A 25,016-nucleotide genomic window follows, 5' to 3' on the forward strand; every position below is an offset into this window, starting at 1 on the left:
AGTGTTGCCCCAGAGTAACTCTGAGTCAGTGAAGAAAATTCAGACTTTGCTAATTATCAAACAGGAGTTACCAGCTGCAGAAATATGGCCTTTTCTGATTGGGATTAACAACACTTGTACAATGAGAGCCTTGTAAATAGGTAGACTGTGCCATCAAATGCTTGGAAGGTAATTAAGCACTCCTTGTTCCCTTTGTTCCTACCTCAGTCCATTAGTTTTCTGTCTTGGCATTCTCCGACAGTATGAGTCCCGATCTAATTGAACTTTAATATGGAATGCTCTGATGCTGTTAAATGTGCCATATCCTTTCAATATGTTCTTTATAATACATGATCTTACATTATACAATAAGCAGCTTTCCATCCGGGCTACAATAACGGGGATTCAAACAACATGCAATCTGATGTTTCAGTCATCATTCCTTCCTGGGATATTTAGGTCAAGTTAATCATTTAGCATACTTGAGTGTTTATGTATCTGTTGGTCATCTAAACTTTACCAAACTTGTATGGCTTTCTTGAAGTCTTCATAGTGGGATGGTACACATATATGAACGACATAATAAAAATAATCTAAAGCATAGAAAGAATTTTTTTCTGAACATGTGGGAAGGATACCCTTGCCAAGCCTGGCATAGTTTTGAAGATCATACTTTGCTTTTTTGCATGCTTTCCAACACAGATTCAGATTTATCTGGGAGATAGGATCAAAAGGACAAGGGGGAGGCAAGGAGAGACACTACGGAACCATCACCCCCTACTTGCTTTACTGGGGAGCATTTGACCTCAACCAACAAGCCTGATCTCCCACACCTTCAAGTTGAGAGTAAATTCGTCCTTATGAGCATTTTTATCTGTTAAACCTTAGCAAACGGTAGATTTTCTGGGGCTTCATAATCATAGCAGCCACGTGGATGTTTTATAGCAACATGTCTAAGACAAAATTCATGACCTAATGTCTTAATGGAAGAGTTCTTGAAGCAAATTATTTGAAGGCTCTAAGTTCTTCTGTTTTTGGCTAGTGATAAAATACAATACTTTCCCATGCCATTTAATTAGCACACTGAGACCATCAGATTTTAACTTGCATAATGACTCTTTTCAGTCATGCATTTAATCTCAAAACCTGTCATCCACATATTAGAACTTCGACAGTTTCAGTCAAAAAGGAACATGTGAAATCTATGTCTTTTTTCTTTATTAAAAAACAGATTGGACTTTTGTGCTTAATTTGCAGTGTCCCTTTGGAAATGTTTGCATTGGGTCTCTCCTCTCTCATAGACATGCAGTAGATATGTGCCATTTCAGGTCAGATCCATAGACACAAGGGAGAAAATCACTTGGAAGATGATGGTGTCAAGTCAGCTGAGCAAATAGATTTTAACTGCTGATTCAGTGCAAGATTCAAAATACAATGTATTTTGTAGAAAATGAGTCCCCGTTGCCTGCATATTTGTGTATTAATTAATTGAAGATTGATGTAACCGAATCTTAATGCATGATACACTTGTGGATACTATATACAGAAATGAATGTAGAAACTTCTGCAAACCAAATGCAACTTCCATTTTAAATGAGGAGGCTTCCTTTTTAGACAGTGTGCATTGAACACATGCGACAGGTATGGCACATCTTTTATTTTCCCCTTCGCAAGAGCACAATGCTTTAAGTGGAGAGTCTTCCCCATAATTGACAAAGGGGTTGTGAGGTCATAAAGCCCATTCTATTGTGATCGTTTGGTGTTTTCCTACTCAGTCTAGAAACAGGGGGTCTCTTAAGAGTGTTAGGGAAATAGCATGTTCAGTGAAAAACACCTCTGCAGTTGTCAGTCAAAGTCTGTACAAGTTGTAAACCAGCCTTCAGGGAAGGCTGAGTGCCCAAGGTCAACCTCTGCTGCAGTAATGTTTTAGTGTATTCACCTGTCCATCCTCTTTTCTCAGGTCCACAAGAGGTGGCTCAGGTTCCTCCCCTTCTGAGGCCGGGCCAGCGTGGCGGCGCCCATCTTTCTTCCTCAGAGTCCTCAGAGCTGCTCTGCCACTTCAGCTCCTCTTGCTGCTCCTGATCGGGCTGGCTTGCCTGGTGCCAATGACCGAGGAGGACTACAGCTGTACTATGGCCAACAACTTTGCCCGCTCTTTCCACCCCATGCTAAAATACATGAATGGTCCACCTCCATTATGAAGGAGACCCGTGAGACAGTGGGTAACCTTGCTGGAGTGCTAGCTGGAAGGCAGGATGGTTTTAGAGAGTGACACAATTCAGTGTGGCAGCTTTACCTACCTGCTGTAGCCACCGCTGTGTCCATATCATTCTCTGCTGGCACTCACCTAGTAACGTGTCAGTATATCAGTATCAAACTGCACAACGTATTACCTGAGTAGCATTGTTTCAATACTCGCATCCTGGGTACTAAGGAGGATGTGACATGTGTGAGGGAAATATCCTTCTGTCCAGCATTCTGGATCTTTTAGCCACTTTATATCCAGGTCGTTGCCCTGTACTATGCATAGCCAAGGACTTGATACTGTAGATCCTTTCCTGTGTGCTGCTCTAAATGAGCCATTAGCCAGTCTTTGTTAAATACCCTCTCAGTATCTACAGTATATAAAATAACTAATGCTAAAGAAATTTTAGAGCATTTGTAACATACAGTTTTAAAGGATCTTGTATGGTAATGTATTATTCCCCGTGGTTTCTGTTTCGGGCATGGTGTTCTAACTTTTGCTTTGGATGCACAAGGTGTAAATCTCAGAAGCACTTTTTTAAGGTTTAAAAAAATGGATGTAATAAATAAGATCGTAAAAGGTTTTATGAGGAAAAATGTTGAATGTCAAGTTGAAAAACAAAGAACATATTTATGTATGTACAGTTTGCTAAGCCAAGTTTTGTTTGTATTGATTTCTTTGCATTTATTATAGATACCATAAAATATTTTGTCTACGTGCTTTTTAATGACAACTATGGAAACCTCTAAGTTTAGAATGAGATATGTATGGTATAAAAAAATTAGAAGACGTACATATGCTGCACTTCTAAAAAGAATTAAAAAATGCTGTAACAAATTAACGGTATTAGGTATATGTTTGAATGAGAAGATCTGGAAACTTGACAAATGATAAAATACATGGGAAACTATCACGTTAGAAGTTGTGCTAGTATTGAAAGCTGGCTGTATTTTGAATTCATGATTGGTCATTTCAGGAGTTTTTTTCCCAAGCTGCTGCTTGAAGTTCATTCTCACTCGTGTGTTGTTTGTGTGTGTGTTTATGTATGCACTCATATGCAACCTTTGTCAATTGAGGTTGTACCAGTCCACGCTGAAGCAGATTTTTTTCCTGTGGGTGTACTGGAAACTTCTTAATATTCTCCATAGCAGCTTAATACTGAGGTAGATGTTTATGCTTTACCAATAGTTAGTCTAGTGGAATATGCCCAAAACAGAAGCATAAATAGCAGAAAAACAGAAAAAAACTGAAAACTCATAAATTTTCTAGAAATATTGCAGAAAACTTGCAATCTGAGCAGCAGCAGACACTTTTCCCAGCTTATCAGTCAGAACCGACTAAAACAGGATTCTTTTTCATTTTGGAGTAAAAAAGGTCATGGCTCTAAGTTACTGCTCTTTAATAAGTTTGGGGTTTTTTTAAGCCATGACACACAATGTGAATTTTTCCTGTGATTTAAATGTCTTTACTTAGAATATGTTGGCCTACATAACAGAAATGAAAAAGCCAGGCAAAAATGCAAGCACATTAATTGCTGTTACACAGGATAACTTTTCTGGGATGTCATCATTGGAGCTGGTATGAGGGGAGGGTGGTCAAAGTTAGAGTACCACAAACTGAACTCCAGCATTTGGAGAAGCCAAAATAAAACTTCCTTTCCAGGCAAGTGTAATGTTAACAGTTTCCTGAAAAGGATTTTGTATGTCAACAAAGTATCTTCAATATCTGAGACCCAGACTTGGACTGACACAAGTATGTATACTTTTCAAGGCTTAGTTTTCTTCATTGGTATTGAGAATTTACGCTAGGCTAGGTAAGTATCCACAATCACTGATTCTGAGCAGACAAAGATAAGGAACACACTTTTGGGGTACAAGGATGAGCTGTTACTTAAAACAGGACTGATAGATTCCATAAAATTGACCCCTCCTCTCTTTTCTGATATCATTCTCTTTGGTGACATAATTTAGTCAATGGTAATCAGTACACCTACACAAATAATTAGGTAGTTTGGTCAGACCTTTTAGTCCAGATCTCTGCATGCTTTAGACATCCTTTCATCAACCTGTCCCTGGCTTTGGTCATTAATTTTTTGTTGAAAGATATTTTTTGTTTTCATTTAAAAAAAAAAAAAAACCATTGTAAAGTGTAAAAGACTAATTTAGTGAGAAATAAGGATCTTGGCCTCACTTTCTCTCCTATTTTCCAGCCAACTATTGGTGATCTCATGGAAGTAGAAGTTATCTAAAGGGTAGTAGATAGCCTGTGAGTATCAACCTATGCAAGAACAGTCTGTTGAAGGAACCAGGCAAAAAGTCACAGATGAGATCTGTGTTCATTTCTTATAGTATTTAAAAACTGAGGGAGAGGCAGGGAGGTTGGAAAGGAGTTGGTTAGGAGAGAGAGGAAAGTGCAAGGAAGAGAGTTCAGTTTGAATGATGTCAGATGCAATTAATAAAGTACTTTATGAAAAGTATACAGGGTAGCATCTGGCATACTTCGAATTGCAACCTGACATTTGAATTTTGCCAGCTGTTTTCCCACTTTCTAGCCCCTGCTTGCCTTGGTTATTTGAATGCCTTCCCCACTTCCTTGACACCTGGGGAAGAACAGCCTGTCTTCTGCAGAAGGAAAGCAGAATTTCTACACCTCAATCAAGTTCCCAGAGGAGGGGTTATTTTGAGGGAGGGAATGGTTCCATCTTGTTCATGACAGTCATGCCTTTTATTTTCTCTCACCTCTTGAAATGTTCAGTCTAGGGAGTATGAGAAAGTGATGAAGTGCTAGAGGAGTGGAGGATAAGCTGGTTAGATAGGGGGAAACTGATGCGAAATACAGGAACTTTTCATAATTAATTCCTTAGAGTTAGGGCTAAGGTAGAAAAGAAGTGATGATAATTAAAGGCAGTAAAGAATTTAGAAGGTCACATCATCAAGTGTCAGTAGCCCTTTCAAATTCAGCACATTTTTGGCTAATGATGACCTGCGGGGCGTACACGCATTGTCTCATCTCTGCCTTGCTGATGAACCAGAGGGCAGAGTGTACCTGCTATGCCTTGCTTCCTTTCAGATGTTTCAGAGCAAAGCTGCTTCTTTTCATAGCCTCCAGCTCTGAGCTCTAGCTGTAGACCTAACTATAGTTTCAATGTATTGCCTGTTAATTTGAAAGAGAAGTTAGAGAACTTTCTTTTGACCCTGAGTGGTCTGCTCACACGGATCAATCCTCCCAGTAAACAGCAAACTTTCTACAATACTTGTGAATAAGGTAGTCACAGACAGCGATAGACGGACATTAGGAAAATGTCATACACAGGAAAAATGCCTGTTTGCAAATCCTAAATCTCTCATACCTTCAAGGATAAGAGTGTCAGTCTGTAAACTGATGTCTCAAGGGAATCACAGGCAGTTTGTGCCAGCAGGTTAGAGGATCCCTTGAGTGCCACTTTGGACTTCTTCTGGGACTTTCAATCTCAACTCTGGACAAAATCGATATCTGACCAGTTAAAGTGGTTTGAGCAATAGACTCCTCCAAGAGGAATTTCCTGGCCCTGAACCAATTCCATCATGACTTCAAATGTGATTTTGCAGAACTAGATCTTGATCCTAAAAACCAATACAAATCAAAATGGAAACAAGTGATCAGGCACTTCACAGGATCCTGTTAAAGAAAGCTCCATCCGAAGAGCACCAATGACTTGAAGGTCTAGCTTGAGTTGCGAACCCCAATGTGACATCAACATATGCACTGTTTGCAACAGCATGAACCAGAGCAGCTGTAGGGGGAAAAACACACCCAGAAACTTGTCAAGCATTGCAGCCAGTAGCACTAGCCAGCTTTGCAGCCTGGGCATCTTTCTCATCCTGATAATGTCAAGCTGCTCTCTCTGCCTACCTCTGTCTCATTGGGACACTGTCGCAGAAGACTTGGGTGTGGACAAACTTTTTAAGCAATTCACAAGTTTGAGTCCAAGATGCCCTGCCTTTGTGCTAAGCCTGCAAGCTGTCATCTACCCTGTTTCTGAAGCCTCTCACCTACTTGGGCTCTGCAAATATGAGGGACTAATTTCTGGTAACGTGCCTTGAGCCTTGGCTGCAAGGCATGAGAAAAGGCAGTACAGTAGCTGCAGATCTCTGGGTCTGTGTTGAAGACTCTGCATCTTGGGGAACTCCAGTCATTACTGCATTATATTTTCTACTGTAGATAGATGCAGTAGCTGCTGCAGAGGTGTAATCATCCCTGCAGTTTGAGGCATCTTGCAACTCTGAACCCTGCTTACTGGCCTGTAGTCACCTCATAACTAGTGGGTGTTTAAAGGCGTAGTGGAAACTGGTTGCTCAGCAACTCCAGACTGTTTGGTAGTATCAAGGCACTATCTCACTATGCTTATAATGATAATAGTGCAAAATAATGAGCTGGATTTGCCCTGAACTTACCACATCTGTTTGTGGAGTTTTGTTTGTGGACCGTGCTTTACAAAATCTGAAGAGAGATTGCAAAGTACTATTTAGAGAGATCTGACGGTGTTGGGAGTACAAATGATCTGAAGTTGACGGAGATAGTGTGCCCTTATTCCTCACAGCTGTGAGCATGATGATACCCATTGCCTATCCCCCACCCCGTTCCAGCAATGGTAACAGCTTCATTCTGCAACAGATCGATAGTTTCTCACCACTGCTTTGCAACCCTTCCAACTCCACTGCAAATGCTGTGAAAACCTGCAGTCTTGCTTTCTCCTTCCTTAGAACTTTCTCCCACAGTGGGTTATTGAACAAGGACAAAGCTGCTGGGACTGTCTGATGAGCAGTCATCCCTGGCCCTCAGAGTCTTGTGCTATTTGTGGTTGAGAAATCTGTTTACAACTGATAGCATCTCTCAATAAGCTCATCATCAGCATGTGCATCTGAGTGCATCTGTGTGCGTGTTCAAAGGCATAACAGAAACTGGTTGCTCGCAGTCTTCAAACTAGAGATACTATCAGGATTTACAAATGTAGGTGGATTCTGGGAAATAAGAGCAGAGTCAAGGAGAAGAATGCAGATTTTTATACAAGAGAAGAAGAACGCATTGATCTTCTCACTTACTTGCACTTCCCGTATTTTATTTGGTGTTTAAAGCAAAGGATTGTGGAAAGGAAAAGAGCAGGAAATGCCATAGGGAGGTTTGTGTTTAAGCTGGGTGGTCTGGCTATAAAATTGTTCAACTCTTGTAGCAGGCAATTGCAGAATCCACCTAAACCAGTGTTTGCCTAAGTTGGGGGGGGGGGGGAGGGGAATGGAGAAAGAGAGGGTCATTTCTCTTTTGGTTTTGGGGAAAGAATGTGTGTCTTATATTCACAGAATTCCCTACACAAGCGAACTAGTTTAGGTACTGGCTGGCTGTTTTTAACCTTAACAGCAATGTTGTGAAATGCACTGTAGCCAACTGAATTCTATTGTCGTTGCACTATTTGAACATAATTAAACCTAGAGGGACATAGATGTGAAACCTATATTTGGGAGAAGTTATGCTTGGTTTAATAATATTAAGACTATTGGAATATTCTAATAATATTCAACAATAAAGAAATATATAGGAATGATTTAGAGAATTAATTTGTCTTCCCAAAAAGCAGTAGGTAAAAATGTGTGAAACAAGATAAAACTGCAAGCTTAGGCACTGAATACTTGTTATAGACTAAGGTCTGGTTAAATGATAGAAATCTGAATTATATTAAATGATTGCTCTAAAAGTAGAGAGGAACTGAAAGCTGTGACTTCTATTGTTTGGTGCCACTTCATATATAATGAACTGGTCAAAACTGCTTGGTTCAGTAAAAATCTATTTAAAGACCTGAGACATAGCAAATGGATATGACCACAATGAGGTCTGAATAAAACAACAGTGCATGTAATTTTTGGAAGAGAGAAGAGGCTTTAGGAAAGTATTGTCTATTTCTTGTATCAAATGTGGCCTTGGGGAAGGAGAGGTGAACCACGGACCTCTTCTGTGTCAGGGATGATGCAGATGTGGATGTAGTTTGCACAAAGGTTACTCAGGTCAGGCTCTTTTCATTTTCAGGCACATAATTCCTGGGACACCGCTGTTACTGATGTTGTAATTGCGAGTTTTTTCATTCCATTCTTTTAGAAAGGATGTTTTAAGAAACAGCTGGAAGGAAAGCTACCGGAGTCTACTTTTTTTAATATAAGTGGTCACAAGCCTATCCAAGAAGCGACACATTATGCACTTTTATGTGCCCTGTTCTGACTCTCACTGCAAAGTGGGCAGCACTTTTTGCTTACCTCTACGGTATAACATACTTGTTTCACCTTTCCACGGACAACACAGGTTCTCAAGAGGTGAGTGGGAAATAAAAAAGACATCTCACAGGAAGCAAATCTTTCTGTCTTAGAAAGGAGCACTCAGTCTTTGTGTGTAGAGGTGCTAAATATCTTACAGTCCCAAGCATGTGTTGCAAAATCAGGCTAAAAAAAAAAAAAATCCTGAGAGCACAACCTTTCCTCACATGCAGGTTTTTCAGCTGTTTAAAATGGTAACGTACTGGAGGGGTGTAGAAATGTGTAGGAATGGAAAACAACAGGAGATGAATTTTGTATCACCTGTATGTCTGAAGAAATGAAGACATTAGCAGAGTGACACCTAAATACTGCAACACAGAGATCTTGCAGGGACATGAGAGCTAGTTAGGCTTGCTCCTGCTGAGGTAAGTGCCAAATGTTATTATTTTGATGGTCAATTTTCCTGAAGACTTCATGAACATTTTTACACTTGAGCCTCTCTGTCTGCAGGATGCCATGGTGAATGGTAGTGATTGGAACCTGGCTGGGCATAAGAAAAACCATGTAGGCAGCGCCTTTCCGTGGGCATTCTTTCTCTGGGAGCACACTGACGAGTGTTGTTTTACATGTTTGGATTTTCCTCTCCTCTTCACTGCCTGGGTGGTGGAGACAAGCAGTATTATGCAGAGGAAAGAGATGTAAGAGTTTTCAGCCTTAGAAACAGCTGCTTCATGGGGCTTTTAATGTGGGGGGGAAAAAAAAAAATCCATTATTTAATTTTGAACAGTAAGTATGGCCACAAGACTTTTCAAGAGAGCAGGTGCCCCACCGACTGAGAACACCAAGTTTTAGCCCATGAAGAAGCTGTTGTCATTGCATAACAAGGAGATTGCCTTAATTAACAGAAAAGTAAAAGCAGTCATATGTGTTCTTCAAAGATGCCTTAACTATGTGATACTTTTCTAATTAGTTAAATGGCCTAAAATATGCTGAAACAAGACATGCATCGCTTACATGTTAGGAAAGAGAGAAAGCCGGGGGGGCCCCAATGCATATGGCTGTGTGCATGTATATGGGGCTCCCTGAAGGGAGTAGGCAGCTGCTCTGCGAGGCGTTGTGTACGTAGTGAGGGAAGCCAGAGCGATGCGCCCAGTAAAGGTGAGCCAGCAGTTTCAGCTGCAAGAGCTGCAGTGAAATAGAAAGATATGTCCTTGCTGTATGATTTCTCAAATTACTTCAGCCAACAGACTAAGAAATCGGGAATGAAGCTGGAGTCCCAGCTGGCTCCTGGCTGTAGAAATGTGCCCAGTGCCTGGCTGCAGGGGCACTTTTCCTTGTGGGTTCCTCCTCTGGGGGTCTGAGCAAGGTGACATCTCGTCCACATTCTCCCATCACAGAAGACACACGATGGGAGAGAATGAAGGAGACAGACTCTTTTCAGTTGTACCCATGGACAGAGAAAGAGGCAATGGGCACAAATCAAACCACATGAAATTCCATCTGAGCACAGGAAAACATGTTTTAATGTGAGGATAGTCGAACACTGGGACAGGTTGCCCAGGGAGGTAGTAGAGTCTCCTTTTGTGACTATTCAAAACTTGATTGGACATGGCCCTGAGCGATGTTCTGTAGGTGACTCAGCCCTGAGCCAGGAATTGGACCAGACAACCTCCGGAAGTGCTTTCTCAGCTCAGCCATACTGTGATACTGTGTCGTCACGTTGTACTCCAGAAAGAGATGGGCAAAAGACTGACTAACCTCAGGTATTGTGCAATCCTTTGCCCAAATTGTTACAATTCTTGAAGATATAAGTATGCTTAGACTTTAGCTGTTCTGTTTTTTAATTTGTATAAAGCTATTGAATGTTGCCAGATTTAGAGTCAGTATTGAAAACTATTTTATTATTTTGACCACATGTACATGTGCAATTATTTCATATTACTCTGGTTTACCCTTCAAGGCCAAAGTAGCAACTCTCAGTCAAGCTCTTTGTCATGAAAGCACGTTGCAAAACAGCCACATGATTTGGAACCGTTGTTCAGTTCTGCTCGGCACTTGCAAATCCCACCAGTCCCCAACTTACTTTTGGAGTCTGAACTGGCTATTTGCTTTCATGTTTGACAAGCTCAGTGGTGAAATTTCACATGGACAAAGTGTATTTGCTGTCTTGTCTTAATCATTGAGATGATAGTTAGAATTAAGGTAATAATCTTACAATTTTTTCCTTCTAAGTTATGTACAGTGAAACATAGAATAAAAGCAAAGACCTTTTATGTAGATATTCATGTTGGAAAACAGAAGAACCTAGGAGCCAATAGTCCCACTCAGAACCAGCACAGCACAGAAAATAGATGAAAAAAAGCAATATAGGGACTATATTCGCTCTATATTACCGATAGACATATATCTACAAGTATTTAAATACCTACATATGTATGTAAATACTATAGATTACTGGTTTGACTCTTTGCAAGACTAAACATAAATTTGAGAGTATTTTACAGGATAGGGTTAAGTTCAAAGTGGTTTTGTGTCAATAAAAGTATCTTTCATTTCTTTTCATCCCCTTCCTGACAACTTAGTCAAGACAATTTTTTTCCTTGAGGATTATCTTTCACTTGGGAAAAATTGCTATTTTGCTTGATATTAGCTAACTCATGGTAAGTGGCAGACAAACTACAGAAGGCTAAATTCACACAATCTGTCACTTCCACCATAATCTGTTTCATAAGCCAAAATAAGGAACATAAAGCATATGAAATGCTAAGCACATTAAAACATGTAAAGTCCTAAGTACTTATGTGACTTCCGTGATATCATTAGGAATGCTAGAGACTAGACCTAACACATTGTTGACTTGAGATACGGCCACTCTCTGATGCTTTTTCAGAAAGGCGGAGAAACTAATTAAGAAACACTTTTCACTTAGATGCATAGAAACAGACACATTCTGTTTCTGTAAAAAATAGTGTGTACCGTTTTGCTGGCTACTGGAAAACAATAAGCAGAGAAGCATGTTTTTTAAACTACGTAAAAGACAACTAATGGAACAAAGTGCTCTGGTTAATTCTTTATTTTCAACATCAAATACATTGACAAAAATCTTGCACCAATCAGGTAGCCTACTGGATTTTTCATTGAGGCTTTTTTTAGAACATTTTTAGGTGCAAAACAAAGAGAAAAAACCTCACCAAAACAAAGACAACAATAATTTTATATGCATCAGTGAAAGAACAGAATACTTCACCAAATACATTATGGCAGCTGAGCCTATACCAAAGAAAAGACTTTCCATTGACAGACTACATAGTGCACACAAAAGCATTAGTTTTATAGTATATACAATAAGGTGATACATAAAGTGGCTTGTTAATGCGAGTCTCGTGACCAGCAGTCTATCCCTTCATTTTCCAGTGGGCACTTTCTGAAGAAACAGACTTCGAATTATAGGCACACAGGAGTACAGAGCATACTAATTTGCAAGATGGCAGCATATACATTTTTTTAATTTTTTTTGTTTCTTTAGGCACATTTGAATACAAAAGATTTATTTTTTTTAGATTTCTGTTTTTTTAACACAGTGCAAAACCGAATACCCTTATGGGCAACAATCACTTTGAAAACAACTTTCAGGATATAAGGCTATCTACATTTGAAAGCTGAAAGGCAATCACGAGTAGAAAGGGTAGGACATTAATATTAGGGAAATATTAATTTAAAATTCTCCGATCAATTTGGGATTATGCTATAGTTGCAGGTGACAGCAAAGACCAGTTTATATTAGGATACCGTTGTTAACATGACCCTTCTTTTACATGTGTTGAATTTCTATCTGTAAAGCTATATTACGATTGTAGATAGCATTGAAAATAGCCATCTCTTTATTCAAAGTTAGAAATGCACTTCACGTAAGTTCAGCTGACAATACTTTATATACAAAATCCCACCAGCTTTAGGCTGGGCTGCATTCTAATTTTAAAGCAGGATATTATATACACAAGAGAGGCTTACTGTGTTCCTGCCAAAGCCTGTGATAAGACTAAGGCCCTAGTGAGGCAGATTTTTTTGCTGGTAGTTCGTTTCATTTTAAACATTTGGCACAACTCTTAAGGAATCAGTCAGCATCGATTAGAATGGATGGAGGCTCCAATACAAACCCTGGCTTGGATGAAGGGGGTGGTTTGGGTTTTCTTTCTTTTTCCTTTTTTTCAATTTAAAGTCCAGTCACCTGATGACAGTCCTTGCAATATCCTTGGGAGCTCAGTTCAGAATCTTTCTTCAATTATATTTTTAAAATTATTAAACCTCTCAGTGTACAGAATGAGAAAAATCATCAACAGATGTCACTGAAGCATAACAGTAAATTTACCACACACACACACACCAAGAAACTCTCATTAAATTATTTTACCCCAGCACAAATCCTACTGCCCCAACTGGGAATTTTACCTGAGACAAATTCTGCAACATCGAGACATGGCTCGAACCACTACAAACCAGAGTAGCTTTCACATATTGTTGGAAACTCAGACATCACTAAGTGCTACACATCACCCTATGCCCTCTCCTGCCTCCCAAGCTTTTTGTAATAATTCAGTAACAACCATATTCTCAAGCAAAGCAAGTTTCTGTTTGACTTGTGCTGGTATTACATTGCCTACGTTTCTAGGGGTTTTTTTGGTTTTTTGATTACTTTTTTTAAAAAAAAAAATCCACATATAAACATTATAAAATAATTCTTTCATTAGCTGTCCAGAGACATCACTATGAATGGTTTGGTAAAAGCATAATTAGCTGCCTTGAACAGTTTTCTTTCAAATTTTTTTTTTTTTTACATGCTATATATTTTTATTTAATATCCAGCACCAGGTATTCAGGTAGTACTGGTTTGTCAGCTGCAAATATAAAGTATATATGTATATATATACACACACACATAAAATAGCATCCTGTGAAATAACAGTTACCAAACGTGAGGCACAACTGTTTGCATACACGAGAGAATAGTTCAGAATTACATATGAAAAAGTTGCCATTTTTGTATCATAGACTTTGTTTATTCAATTGAATAGCTACATTCAGCTGTCTGATATGTGGACAATCATCTTTCTAGATAACTAGGGGAAGGTTACTATATTCTTTAAGGTGCTTCTTCAATTAAAATCTCCTGAACAAGTTACTGACACAGATCCTGAAACTGCCCCAAGGTAAATGAATGTGTTACTGGGAATCAGTGTTTTTCTTTCTTGGGCGCCTTTCACTGTTGTCACCACAAACATGGGAGGATTGGCTGAATCTAAATTACTTCCTTGCAAGGACTGAGCCTAGGAAAGCATTCATAATCAAGATTGTGAGCTGACTAATTATTCTTTATGTTCCAAGACACTTTATGACACCAGTCTGCCTGCCGCATACCACTTCAAATCACACTCATCCAGCTTCACCAGGAAAACCTCTAGAGTGTAGTGGTACTTGCCCTATGTAAGTACCATCAGAATCTGACCCTTCGTGTTGAATTGCTCTCCATGAACTACTCTTTTTTCCTCTAGGTCAAATTTACACCTGAATCGATGTAATGAACAGTAATGAACTGTTTTGGGACGTAAGAAGGGAAGCATTCATTTCAACCAATTTGCTTTGCAGCTTATGAGCTTGATCCGTGTGTTCTGTCATAGAGAACACAAGTTGCACGTACAGTAGTTAAAGAGCAACTCTAATGCACACTGGGCTACAAGTGAATGAATGATGGTGTAAGCACATAAGTGTAACTACAGGGATACCTGTGCTCCTTTCAGATCTTAGCCTGCTCTCATTTCAGGGCATTCGTGATTTTTCTAAAACACATTCGAAAACCAGCTACTAAACAAAACAAAATGTGCATTTTCTTTCAAGGCATTTAGGAGCCCTCCAAAAGCCCTTAGGTAGCAAATTTGCACACGCACACACATGCACACACACACTCTTACTGAATACACAAAAAGACAAATCCTTCAGTACATTCAGAAACACATGACACTATAATATGTATCAATAAAAGGCCCATTAACTTACAGTGACTGCTTCACATGTTTAGGCTTGCACAGTTTTTGAGGAATCTTCTCAAACATAGGTAACATCTAGCTTTAGACATTTAAACTGCGCGTATCCTCACATATGTACATGAAACTGTTATAGACATCATTATGTACATTTACTAAAGAAGCAAATACTTGACTTGGAGCACAAACTTGTCCTATGCCTTGCTGCCTTCACACTTGCTGTGTAACTCAATCTCACTGCACACAGACTCTGCTTGTGTAACAGGGAGTGTAATTAGACATAGGCACTCCTGTACGGCATTAGTTGCACTATTTCCTATATTTCGTAACTACAGGATATTCCAATCAACATAACCTAACATAAAGGTTTCAACTATAGCGGTAAAAGAAGCATCCCTGAACCCCTCTCTAGCACGGTGGCCAGCTGCTGTGCAGCAGTCTACACCCGTGCTAGGAAATGTCCTTACTGGCAGGGTGGTCGCTTCCAACCAGCTATTGGAATAGTCCCTGGTCTGTGCTAACTCCCAAACTGCACCTGTAAACCCAAAGTGCAGATAGCACAGGCAAAGTATCATTAGACTAATAAAATATCCCTGTCATATGTAATAATCGCATTCCAGTAGCCAGCAGCGTTCTCTGACAATTTTCTAGCATAGAGGCAGTTAAACAGCAGCACCGACTCCTACTCTGAATAGCACTTAGTATAGATTTCTTCAGTCTCTCTCCTTCACAACTCGTTATCAGTGGACCTTTTGTATATTTACAGTTGGTCTGAAGAATCTGACTAATCTGTATGTAAAACAGTTACACACATGCATGGAGAAAGCCAGATTTATCTTCCTGGACATGCAGTCCCAGAGTCTTTACCATGTCTGAGGCTCATTGCCCGGTTCTGCTGTCACAGGTGAGCTGGCTCTTCACAGCAGTTTCTGAGCATGCCCCAAGGAGAGCCCAAGAAAGCCAAGGCAACGCAAAGCCTACTGCTCTGGCTGTGATGCGAGCGCTCCCATGCACGGCTGAGCCACGCTCGACTGAGCGGGATGGGACCATCCCACCCTGCTGTGCCAGCCTTGCACTGGCATCCTCACCCCTTGGTTTGTAGCACAACAAAGCAAAGGATGGGGGAGGATTTTTTTAAAAAATGGTGCTGGATCATATATGTGTGTGAAGGTTAGTTAAGACCTGATGATTTTCATAATCATCTGATCTGATTTAAGAGTAATTATCTTTGTTATCCCTGTTTGCCATGTTGCCCTTCATTTACACACAGAACGATTTAGCTTTGTAGGATCAGACAAGACAAGGCACACGCAATGCAGTTCAGCTAGAAGATATGGTAAGGGGATGTAAAAGTTTGGTCAGTATGATCTTGAGAGGGAGTTGTCTGCTGATGTAAGCCAGCAAGGTAAAACAGTATTATTCTCAGACAGGGGTTCCTTTCTACTGTAGGAAGAAGAGAGGCAGGAATCTACCTAAACTACCAAGGCAGTCACTAGCAGTGCAGTTTCACTATGGCACACTAAGATGCAAATCAACTTTCAATTTACCCCTCCAAAAAAAATCATCCAGAATCTCTACCAAACTGCTGCAAAGTTTCAAGCAAGTAAAGGATTAAGCAAGCTCAGAATTTGGGATGGATCTCAACAAAAGCTACCACTTCTGAAAATACCAATATGCATGAGTGGTACAGCCTATTAATTTATAGTAAAATGAATGTTCGGTTTAGATTAGGACTCTACCCAATGTACATGCAAAATTAAATAAAAACGCTGTACATTTTAAGTTGAGTTAGCCTGATAATCCTTGCTGGCTGCCCATAGCAATGAAATGTCTTCCATTTAGAATAAGCAATTGATTTAGGCAAGCGCTTGACAAACACTAAAACAGAAAATGCAGGTGACTGTTGTCATTGGAGTGTTTACATAGGTGGCACTATAGACAAAACGAAGCATGAGCTAGGTAGGACGCTGCTGGGATTGTCATACCATTATAAATGTTGATCTTTTTTTATATTGGATTCTGCATATTCTCCTCTTTGCCGTTTATATAAAAAGACTGCAAGGAATGAGATGAAGCTGGTGCAGTTGTTAGCTGGCTCCGGTTCTCCTCTTCCATCGGTGCAGCACTCCTGGCTGCTGGGGTGTGCAGTCGATGAGCGTCCAGCATCTCCAGCAAGAGATCATAGAGTGGAACTACGTTTTTACACTTCATATTGTACAGGTGCTCCATTCCTTTGTTGCTGTGGGTTGTAACGAAACAACAGTTACTTTCCGAATATGCCAGGAGGGGGAAAAAGCTATTAGCTAATAATATTTGTTAGGTTCATATAAATTCCACCTTGTACAAAACAACTAACTTAACAGTGCAGTTGCTGTATGCTCCTGCTACAGTTAGCAGAAGGCGGCACCTTCAAAGAACATTTCAGACCACCCACAGGCAAGTTGCCTTCTGAAGGTGGCTCTTCTGCTCTCCTTTGCCTGAAAGGTAGCCTAGAGCACGTGGACTCCTAATTTAGGCACTGTGACTAAGTGGATGGGATGAATCTTGGCTTTCCCATAATAAAACCTACAATATCAGATTTTTTTTTCCTAGAAAATAACCTCAGCCAATTTGTTAGCAAATGCTCACTTGTAACGGTATCCATTCACAAAACTACGGAAACAATAATTAACTTCACTGTGCATGTGGAACTTCCTTAATTGTACAAATTCTTCTTAAGGAAAAACAAAAAAAAAAGATTATTAACATGAAGACAAAGAAACTCAACCAAAAGACACAAGTAAAAAACCACATGCAGGCACTCCTTGACTTTTTCCTGAGGACCTGTATATCTGCCCAGGAGGTAAAATCTGCATATTTCAGCTTTAGTAGCTATGACGTGGTGCTTACTCTAATTTTAATTTTATTTACTGAAATATTGAAAATTAAAATCTGTGTAACAACATCTCTTGTCCCTACATAAAAATAAAATCTAGGATGTATCTTCGTATAGTCTTGTTATGTTGTTAACACTCCAGCCACTGAGCAGCTACCCTAAGAGGTAATTACATGTGGGAGAATCATTGCTGCGACAACTAAGGAAGTGCCTCAGACATCTGACCTCTAATTAGCAAAGGGCATAGTCCTCTAGATTGGGATTCAGTAGATCTGCATTTATCCTCAACCATAAAATACACAAAATGATCCTAATCTCATTTCTAAAGTGATTTGCAATCAAGCCACTTGTGACAAGTGGCTACATAAAAGTGACAGTTTCATTAAAATCTTATCTTATAGGATAGTAAGGTTTTCAGAACTAGGCTACTGCTACGTTAGTATTCTACTTAGTACTTTTCAAATAGAATACAAGATGCACATAACATCAAAAGTAGGTACCTCTTACAGCACTATCAATACACGAAGCAAAGGAAAAGAAAACTAGAAGAAACAAATAAGGAAAACTTTTATTCCTTTCACACCATAATCCAGTGTGCTCTTTTGCACACAAGTTCCACACATCGTTATGGAAAGCAGACATATATCATTTTTTTTTTTTTTTTTATAACAGCTCTACACACAGTTTGCACTCCCAGCTGTGAAGGAAAATTGTTCGTGTGCATTTGTGAAACCTCCCTTGCACAGGACTAGTGCAGGAGGGCTGGCTGCATGCTTGCTCTCACCTCATGTGTCTGATGTGGGAGAGGATGAGGAGGAGCTGAGCCAGCCGTCTGTGTTGCTGCTGCAGAGAAAGACCCGACTTAGCCATTAAGTGTATCAGAGTGTCTGTGATTTTGTCCAGTACGCGGTGAATATAGTCTCTCTCTTCCAGAGATTTCAAGGTGCTGGAAAGAAAAGTGTACACACCTGGAGCAGGAAGGAGAAGGAAAACAAACCGCAGAGAAAAATTACTTTGATGGAGTCAGACTTGCCCAAGTTACGCCTTGTGGCTGGCCTCTTTGGCTGTGTTAAACCATGGGAGCTGAGTGTGTGCAAGCCCTCCTGTTTGCCAGCCAGGTCACCACTTTGAATGACCCTGGAGCTTGGATTTGATCATTGTGGGCAAAGTAGGAGGAGGAAGATGAGGCCTCTTCCCCACACGGGTCCATCCAAGGTGTGGACCAGGTGGCAGGTGACACCTGCAGCCTGCAGCTAGACCTAGCCATGGGCTGCACACTTCTCTCAGTCACTCGGCTCCGAAACCTTGAGGAGATGCTGTTGCCCCTTGAGAGCTTTGCAATACTTACTGACCAGCCCAGGCCTTCGGCAGTTTTTGCTTTCTCTGCTGTTTAATGTTTGATTTTTGGTGATTTGCTAGTCAATCTAGAATGGGATAATATGTTACCACAAAACATGTAAAGAAAATCAGGGCTTGTGTGCGTAATCCAACAGAACCCATAATATTTTGCCGTGCATCTGAGCAGTCAGGGAAACTGAGGGGTTTTTACCATCTTCTTGGCATACCTCACCTCCTCATATCATCTCGGTACTTCACGGACCTGACACTTAGAACTACCGTAACCTGCAAGTAGGTTTTATCACTTTGGGTCTTCTGTACTAAAAAGAAATATAAATTTCTGTTTGCGAATGTCAGTGTGAGTGTCTCTGAGAGAGAGGGCGAGTGAGAGAGACTGCTTTAAAAAAAAAGAAGGATAATTCAAACACAGCACAACTTCTGAAAACCGTCAGAGCTCTTAGTTTTAGTAATGAGTATTACTTCAAATTTTATATAGATAGTTAATACAATGGCCTCTTTTCTCAGAAAGCTTATTATTACTATTATTATTATTATTATTTTTACCGAAATGAATTCACCAAAAAGAAACAGCTCCCAGGGCCTTCCTCAGCTGAATGGCTCTTAACCACCCTCACATATGCCCACTGACTTTATATACCAGGTTGTATAGCTTAGCAGGTACCTGTAGGGGCAAGATTCTTAAATATTACTGACAAAACACAGTCCATCAGAAGGAAACATTAGTCTTATAAACCCAGAATGACTCCAGAGCGGCCTACTTCAGCAAAAGGATGCTATTGTACCCTTGTAGCAATACCCCTTAGTTTCATAACTTTGAAACCAGCAAAAGAAAAATATCTGTTAGGAGGAACTGTTTCTCATCTAGGTCTAGTCCAGAAGCTATTAAAAAGTATAAATCAAAAAAAGCACTCCCCCAAAAAATATAGAGACTTTAGGCAATTGCCAGTCAATAACTGCCAAGAAAAATGACGTTTGGTTTTTCTTTCTGCCCCGCTGGTGATTGCTCCTGCCCCAGGCTAATGACCAGAAATTTCCCCAAAAGAAATGCTAGCTATCCATCACACTCATACACACGAGCAAAATTTTGGAACAAGAGTGCAGAAAATTGCCTTAACAAAGTGAAATTTAACAGTCTCAAAGGTCTTGCCAAGCTCTGAAGCTGAAAGCAAGCCTAAATTGAATAGCTACCAGGTTGTTTTCCAGCTCTATCTGTAGGTCAGTATCGTAAAACATAATAGGAGTGAGAACAGACAAAGCACCACCCTGCAAATAAGTAAAGCCTACCGGTCCGTGCCCATAACACAAAGCTATGCACAAACCCTCGGGGAGGGACTGCAGTGCTACCATGCCAGCTCTTGGCATATAGTTGTATAATTTTATATGTGCCATTTTGTATAGTGACATATTTTTGCATATTACTGTAGAGGAGAATGCCCTCTACATCTTTTTTGTCACAATAAACCCCAGTTTAAAACATCTTGACATTTAGAGTTCAGGCTCACAACACAAAACCCAAGGCTCTTCTCCTTCCACCGAGCCCCATTGCTCTGTATCTGTAGCAAACCAGGCTGAGCGAAGAGCAAATTCAGCTCTGTACCATGCACTCATGTAATCATCCAGCCCCCAAAACAAAGAAATAAATAAAAAGCACAATTTAACAGGAACTGAAAAGATCAGGAGAAAAGAATAACAATCAATCACATAGAACGATGTATCAGGAAGTCTACAGGATGCATAAAATCAGCTAAATCTTTCCATCTCTGTGGTCTAACCAGCTAACTACTTGGGTAAATCAGCTGCTAAAGCAGACATGACCTACATCTTTGTCTCCAGAATAAAAGCCTGTTGCTTTGCCACATAGCACCACTCCTTTTTTCAGATACACTCAAAAGTAAAACATCTGGCATCATGTTGCTCTTTCATGTTTCTAACACTTATTTTCCAGTGTTAAGAAACAGCCCTTTATTATTGAGCTGAATGTGTTTTTTGAAAATACAAATTTGCTTTTTAGCGGAAAGATTTATTGCTGCAGCTTTAGAGGGGCACCTTCTGGTTTGTTATTTAGCTAGAGACAATGCTGTCCTTGTGGTTATAGACATGCTGTCACCTTGATATCTCAGGAAAAATCTGAAAGTAGGGTTAATGTATATTTTGCCTTATAAACAAAACCTTCCATCTTTTCCACTTGCACTGAGTGAAACAAAAAAAAAAAAATCACTTGCATTTTGCCCAAGACCACATAGAAAAGGAGTGTAAAGATGTTAAACAGCCTTGAAAGATGCCAAAAAAAAGAGAAAATAAATGTCCAACAAAAGCAATAAACAGCACTGCCTCGTGAGAAGAGACTAACAGATGTCCAAGGATTTAATAAAGAAATGTTTGCGTACACTCAGTGAATTAAATCCACACAAAGCTTTAGAATGCAAATGGAGACTGCTTTTAAGTATGAAATGTAGCATAATTAGTGCAATTTGCTTAATTACTCCACTTGTTTGAATACTTTTGAGATCAGCTGGTTTAGTCATATGCATGTGTAATACAGATAGCATAAGGGCCAAAACCTCATTGTGTGTTTATCTGCTGTTTCTTTAGTAGAAGATGTGTGTATGTGCAATCATAGAAAAAAAAAAAATCACATTAAGAGAGGCTTGGAGGTCATCTAGTTCAACGTCCTGGTCAAATAGCAGTAACTTGAGGGTTAGGTCAAGCTGCCCAGAGCTTTGTCCAGCTGAATTTTGAGTATCTCCGAGGATGGAGATCTTTCTGGCCAACCTGTTTCAGTGCTTAACCTCTCTCACTGGCAAGACTTTTTATTCTGTTCTTCTAACCAAGATCTCCCTTGCTGTGGTTTGTCTCCACTGCAGGTCGTCCTTTCCTCTGGCATCAGAGGAGTCTGGCTCTTGCTTCTCCATAACCTGTTCATCAGCTACTGGAGGACTGCAGTTAGACCCTCCCTTAGCCTTCCCTTTTCCAGAATGAACAAAGCCAGCTCTCTCAGCCTCTCCTCATACATCACGTACGCCGCGTGCTTCAGAGCTCGTAATATTTCATGTGTGTCCAAGACTTTACCTAAAGGAGGCTGACTATATTCTGTGAAGAAAAGCATCTCCAGAAGACATTTTAGAGTGTCTATGCCAAACAGCACTTACACAGCTATTACACATACCCTGAATTATGCTACTCAGCTATCTCTGTAATGCAGTCTAGCCTCCTAATTTGGGCATCTAAAGGACCTGACAATCAGAAACTCGTGTCCACACTCCCATTGCCTAGCAGTTAACTCCTCAGACAGTAATAAAATTAGTTGTTATAGGAATGCAAAAACTTTATGCATAAAGGCAATTACAAGCAATACAGACATACATTCTGTGTCCATATATACATACACACTCAGTTTACAGTGTACTCAGATATACTGCAGTAAGTGCAGTATGCAAGCCAGAGTATGACGCTCTGCATAACAGTATAAATTGCTTTCATCATGAATCTGTAACAGCTCAATCCAAACCGTGCCCTCTGATCTATCACTGTCAAGGCTCTTGTAAAAACGCCAAACTTCTGAGCAGGTATAAACTTTCATTTAATGTAAAAAAAAAAACCCACACCCAAAATCAGATCACTTATCAGGTCATCAGATCAACTCTGACCTTCTACCACACAGACCACCGCTGATTTGAACCTGCTGAATAAGAACCTTGAAGGAATAAAAATCTAATATCTCCTAGCCTCACTCAGTGGTCCCATCTCTTTTATGCGCAGAAGGAAATTTGCCTCTGATTGTCACTGACATCAGTTGCTTTTTTTTTTTTTTCTTTTTACAATTTTTCCTTAGAGGAATCTTGAAACAAAAAAATCCCATTAACAAAATGAGATGTGCTTTCGAAGGATAGCTGGTGATGTCTAACAGAGCTTCTTCTAAATAACAAATTTAGTTTTCTGGATAAATACTAAATACAGCAGTGGCACAAAAACTCTCAACAGTATGGCTTGAAGTCTTCATGTTCAAGACATGAACATCTAATGTGTTTTAGTCAAACTTCCAATTCTATTTTCTTTTCCTAATTCTAATGCAATATTTCTATAAATCAATTGCACATTCTAGATTTATTTAAGAGGGTAATTACATTTGAACATATTAGCTAAAAGTCTGGAGGAGCATCACTTTTCAGGAAGAACATTTAACTCTAGGAAATATTCTGTTATAATTATCAGGACAATAAAAGGGAAATAAAATGTCAAACAGTAGTTACAATTGTCACACCATGGCATCCAAGATAAAAACAATAGCCTTTCATTCCTAATATGCCAGGTGCTTGCTGCAGATGTCACTTTTTGGTAATTGGTGGCAATCACAACAAAACCTGAATTACATTAATATCTCATAGAATATAAATAAAATATTTTATATTTGATTGTATAAATATATAATTTTGCTTGCACTTTTTCTTTTAGTAGACTAGATCCAAGTTTCCATAAAGGAAGAAGTGCCGGATCAATCAAGTCAAGTCTGCTGTGTTTAGAGTTAGCCTTTGGTGGGAATTACCTGAATTTGCATTTCATGCAACTTGGGCAAATGATGTTAGACCATCGGATAAAAAGAACATGCAGCCCTCCACAAGTGTTTTGTCTAGAGGTTGATATCATCTACGTGTTCAAACACAACAGGAAAAGAGGAGAACAAGTGGGTAAATCCTCAGCGTCAGGAAACTCTGGCATCTTTAGTCATTAGGTAACAACTCAGCAGAGAATTAAGTCTAAAATTTTTACTTTAGTGCCTACCTTATAATTATTATTTTAGACCTCTATCACTTCCAAAAGAACACTGTGGGCCTCATTTCTGCATTTAAAAATAAATTGTCTGGAGTTTTTTCCCATTGCAAACAGAAAAGGATCCTCTGGTGTGCAACAGAAATTTTCTGTCACACGTGTCAACTTGAATTTGCTTATTTCAATCACCTCATGCAGAATTCAAGTCAGCTAACCTTACGTATTTAAATCTATACCCACACTCGTTATCTAGTCACCTTTTTTGAAATGTACTTCAGAAAGAGTTTTACAGCCCAAAAATACTTATTTCATCAAATATAAAGGAAGTGGAAGATGATGACGTGAGTTTTAGATGCCTGTTTTTTAATATAAACTAACCCACGATAAACTGAGCCACATTTTTGCCACTATGTCCCTTTATTTTGCCATCGCCAGAAAAGGAAGGTGTAGATTTACAACTAAATATTGCCTTTGGATGCCCTAAGTGTGGCTCCAGCTTCTCCAGTGTCTTGTAATTGGAGCATCAAGACCTGCCAGCACCTAGCTCCTAACACTGCCCTGATCGCCCTTCACATCAGCTGTACGCAGTACATCAACTACTCAATTGCATTAATTTGCTGCGTCCCATCTACACCAGTGAACAGGTTTGCCCGCTTCCATCCCTGCCTGGTGGCTCTGCCTGCATTTATGTCGACAGCCCCCTTTCGATTGCTGCTGTCTCAAAATGAAAACGTCATTAGCGACAATAAGCAGCATTCAACCACATGCAGAAGCAACCGCAATTACCCAAGTGACAGCAAAGCACACCACTTACCAGAATTGAGCAGGATGATGGACTTAAGGCACACAAATTCCTCTCCTTGAAGGTTCATCATGCGAAACCGAGTAGCGGTAGCCAGCAGCATGTCAAAGATTTCCACCATGCCCTCTACACATTTCCCTTGATTCCTGTGTGAATACCATCAAGGGGGAGACATTCACAGCTTTAACCTGGTGGCAGCGTGAGCTTTTCATCCCCCTGGATCATTCCCCTCCAAACTGATTTCATCAGTTCACTAGCTAGTACGTGACTTCCTACTCTATGCTCATTTGGTGTATGGGTGATTACAAAGGCATAGTTCTCTGTATCCTACACCAACTGAATAAATAATTAAATCCTAAAAATGTCAATTTCATAAACTCACCACCAAGGCATTATTGTGGTGAAATATATGAAACTGACTCAACCAAATCTTCACATTGAGCAAAAGATTTGTTTAAAACTACAATTTTATTTCATTTTTGTGCGTGTGTGTATGTGTTCTGTTTGTGTTACTTTGTTTCCTCTTTTTTTTTTAATTCCCTGTAACTGAAATAAGTCCCAAGTCTGCATTTCTCTCTCCCTAATGTTTTGTACCTGTACGTCTTGCAATCTGTAATGTTCCAACACACTTCTCCCATTTTTCTTGTATCATCAGCATAATGACTCCTTAAAG

At 39.7% G+C, this 25,016-nt stretch overlaps 2 protein-coding genes across 5 annotated transcripts in view; one reads left to right on the forward strand and one right to left on the reverse strand.

Moving 5' to 3' along the window:
- Positions 1-2,417, forward strand: part of SYNE1 (spectrin repeat containing nuclear envelope protein 1) — a 308,461-nt gene extending 306,044 nt beyond the window's left edge. The window contains exon 146 of one of the 3 annotated variants that reach the window (XM_075748397.1): positions 1,940-2,417. In XM_075748397.1, the coding sequence (XP_075604512.1) occupies positions 1,940-2,180 (241 nt within the window). In that variant the 3' untranslated portion in view covers positions 2,181-2,417. The remainder of the gene's footprint in view (positions 1-1,939) is intronic. The other 2 variants (XM_075748396.1, XM_075748395.1) reach the window with 2 other exon arrangements.
- A 10,788-nt stretch (positions 2,418-13,205) lies between these two features.
- The window catches only part of ESR1 (estrogen receptor 1), a 177,211-nt gene continuing 165,400 nt past the window's right edge, over positions 13,206-25,016 (reverse strand). For both annotated transcript variants that reach the window (XM_075748406.1, XM_075748407.1), the window contains exons 7-9: positions 24,356-24,489; positions 18,200-18,383; positions 13,206-16,779 (exon numbers count right to left, since the gene is read on the reverse strand). In XM_075748406.1, coding sequence (XP_075604521.1) covers positions 16,548-16,779; positions 18,200-18,383; positions 24,356-24,489 — 550 coding nt within the window. In that variant the 3' untranslated portion in view covers positions 13,206-16,547. The remainder of the gene's footprint in view (positions 16,780-18,199; positions 18,384-24,355; positions 24,490-25,016) is intronic.

The sequence above is a fragment of the Balearica regulorum genome, chromosome 3 (assembly GCF_011004875.1).
Source record: "Balearica regulorum gibbericeps isolate bBalReg1 chromosome 3, bBalReg1.pri, whole genome shotgun sequence".
Taxonomy (NCBI): domain Eukaryota; kingdom Metazoa; phylum Chordata; class Aves; order Gruiformes; family Gruidae; genus Balearica; species Balearica regulorum.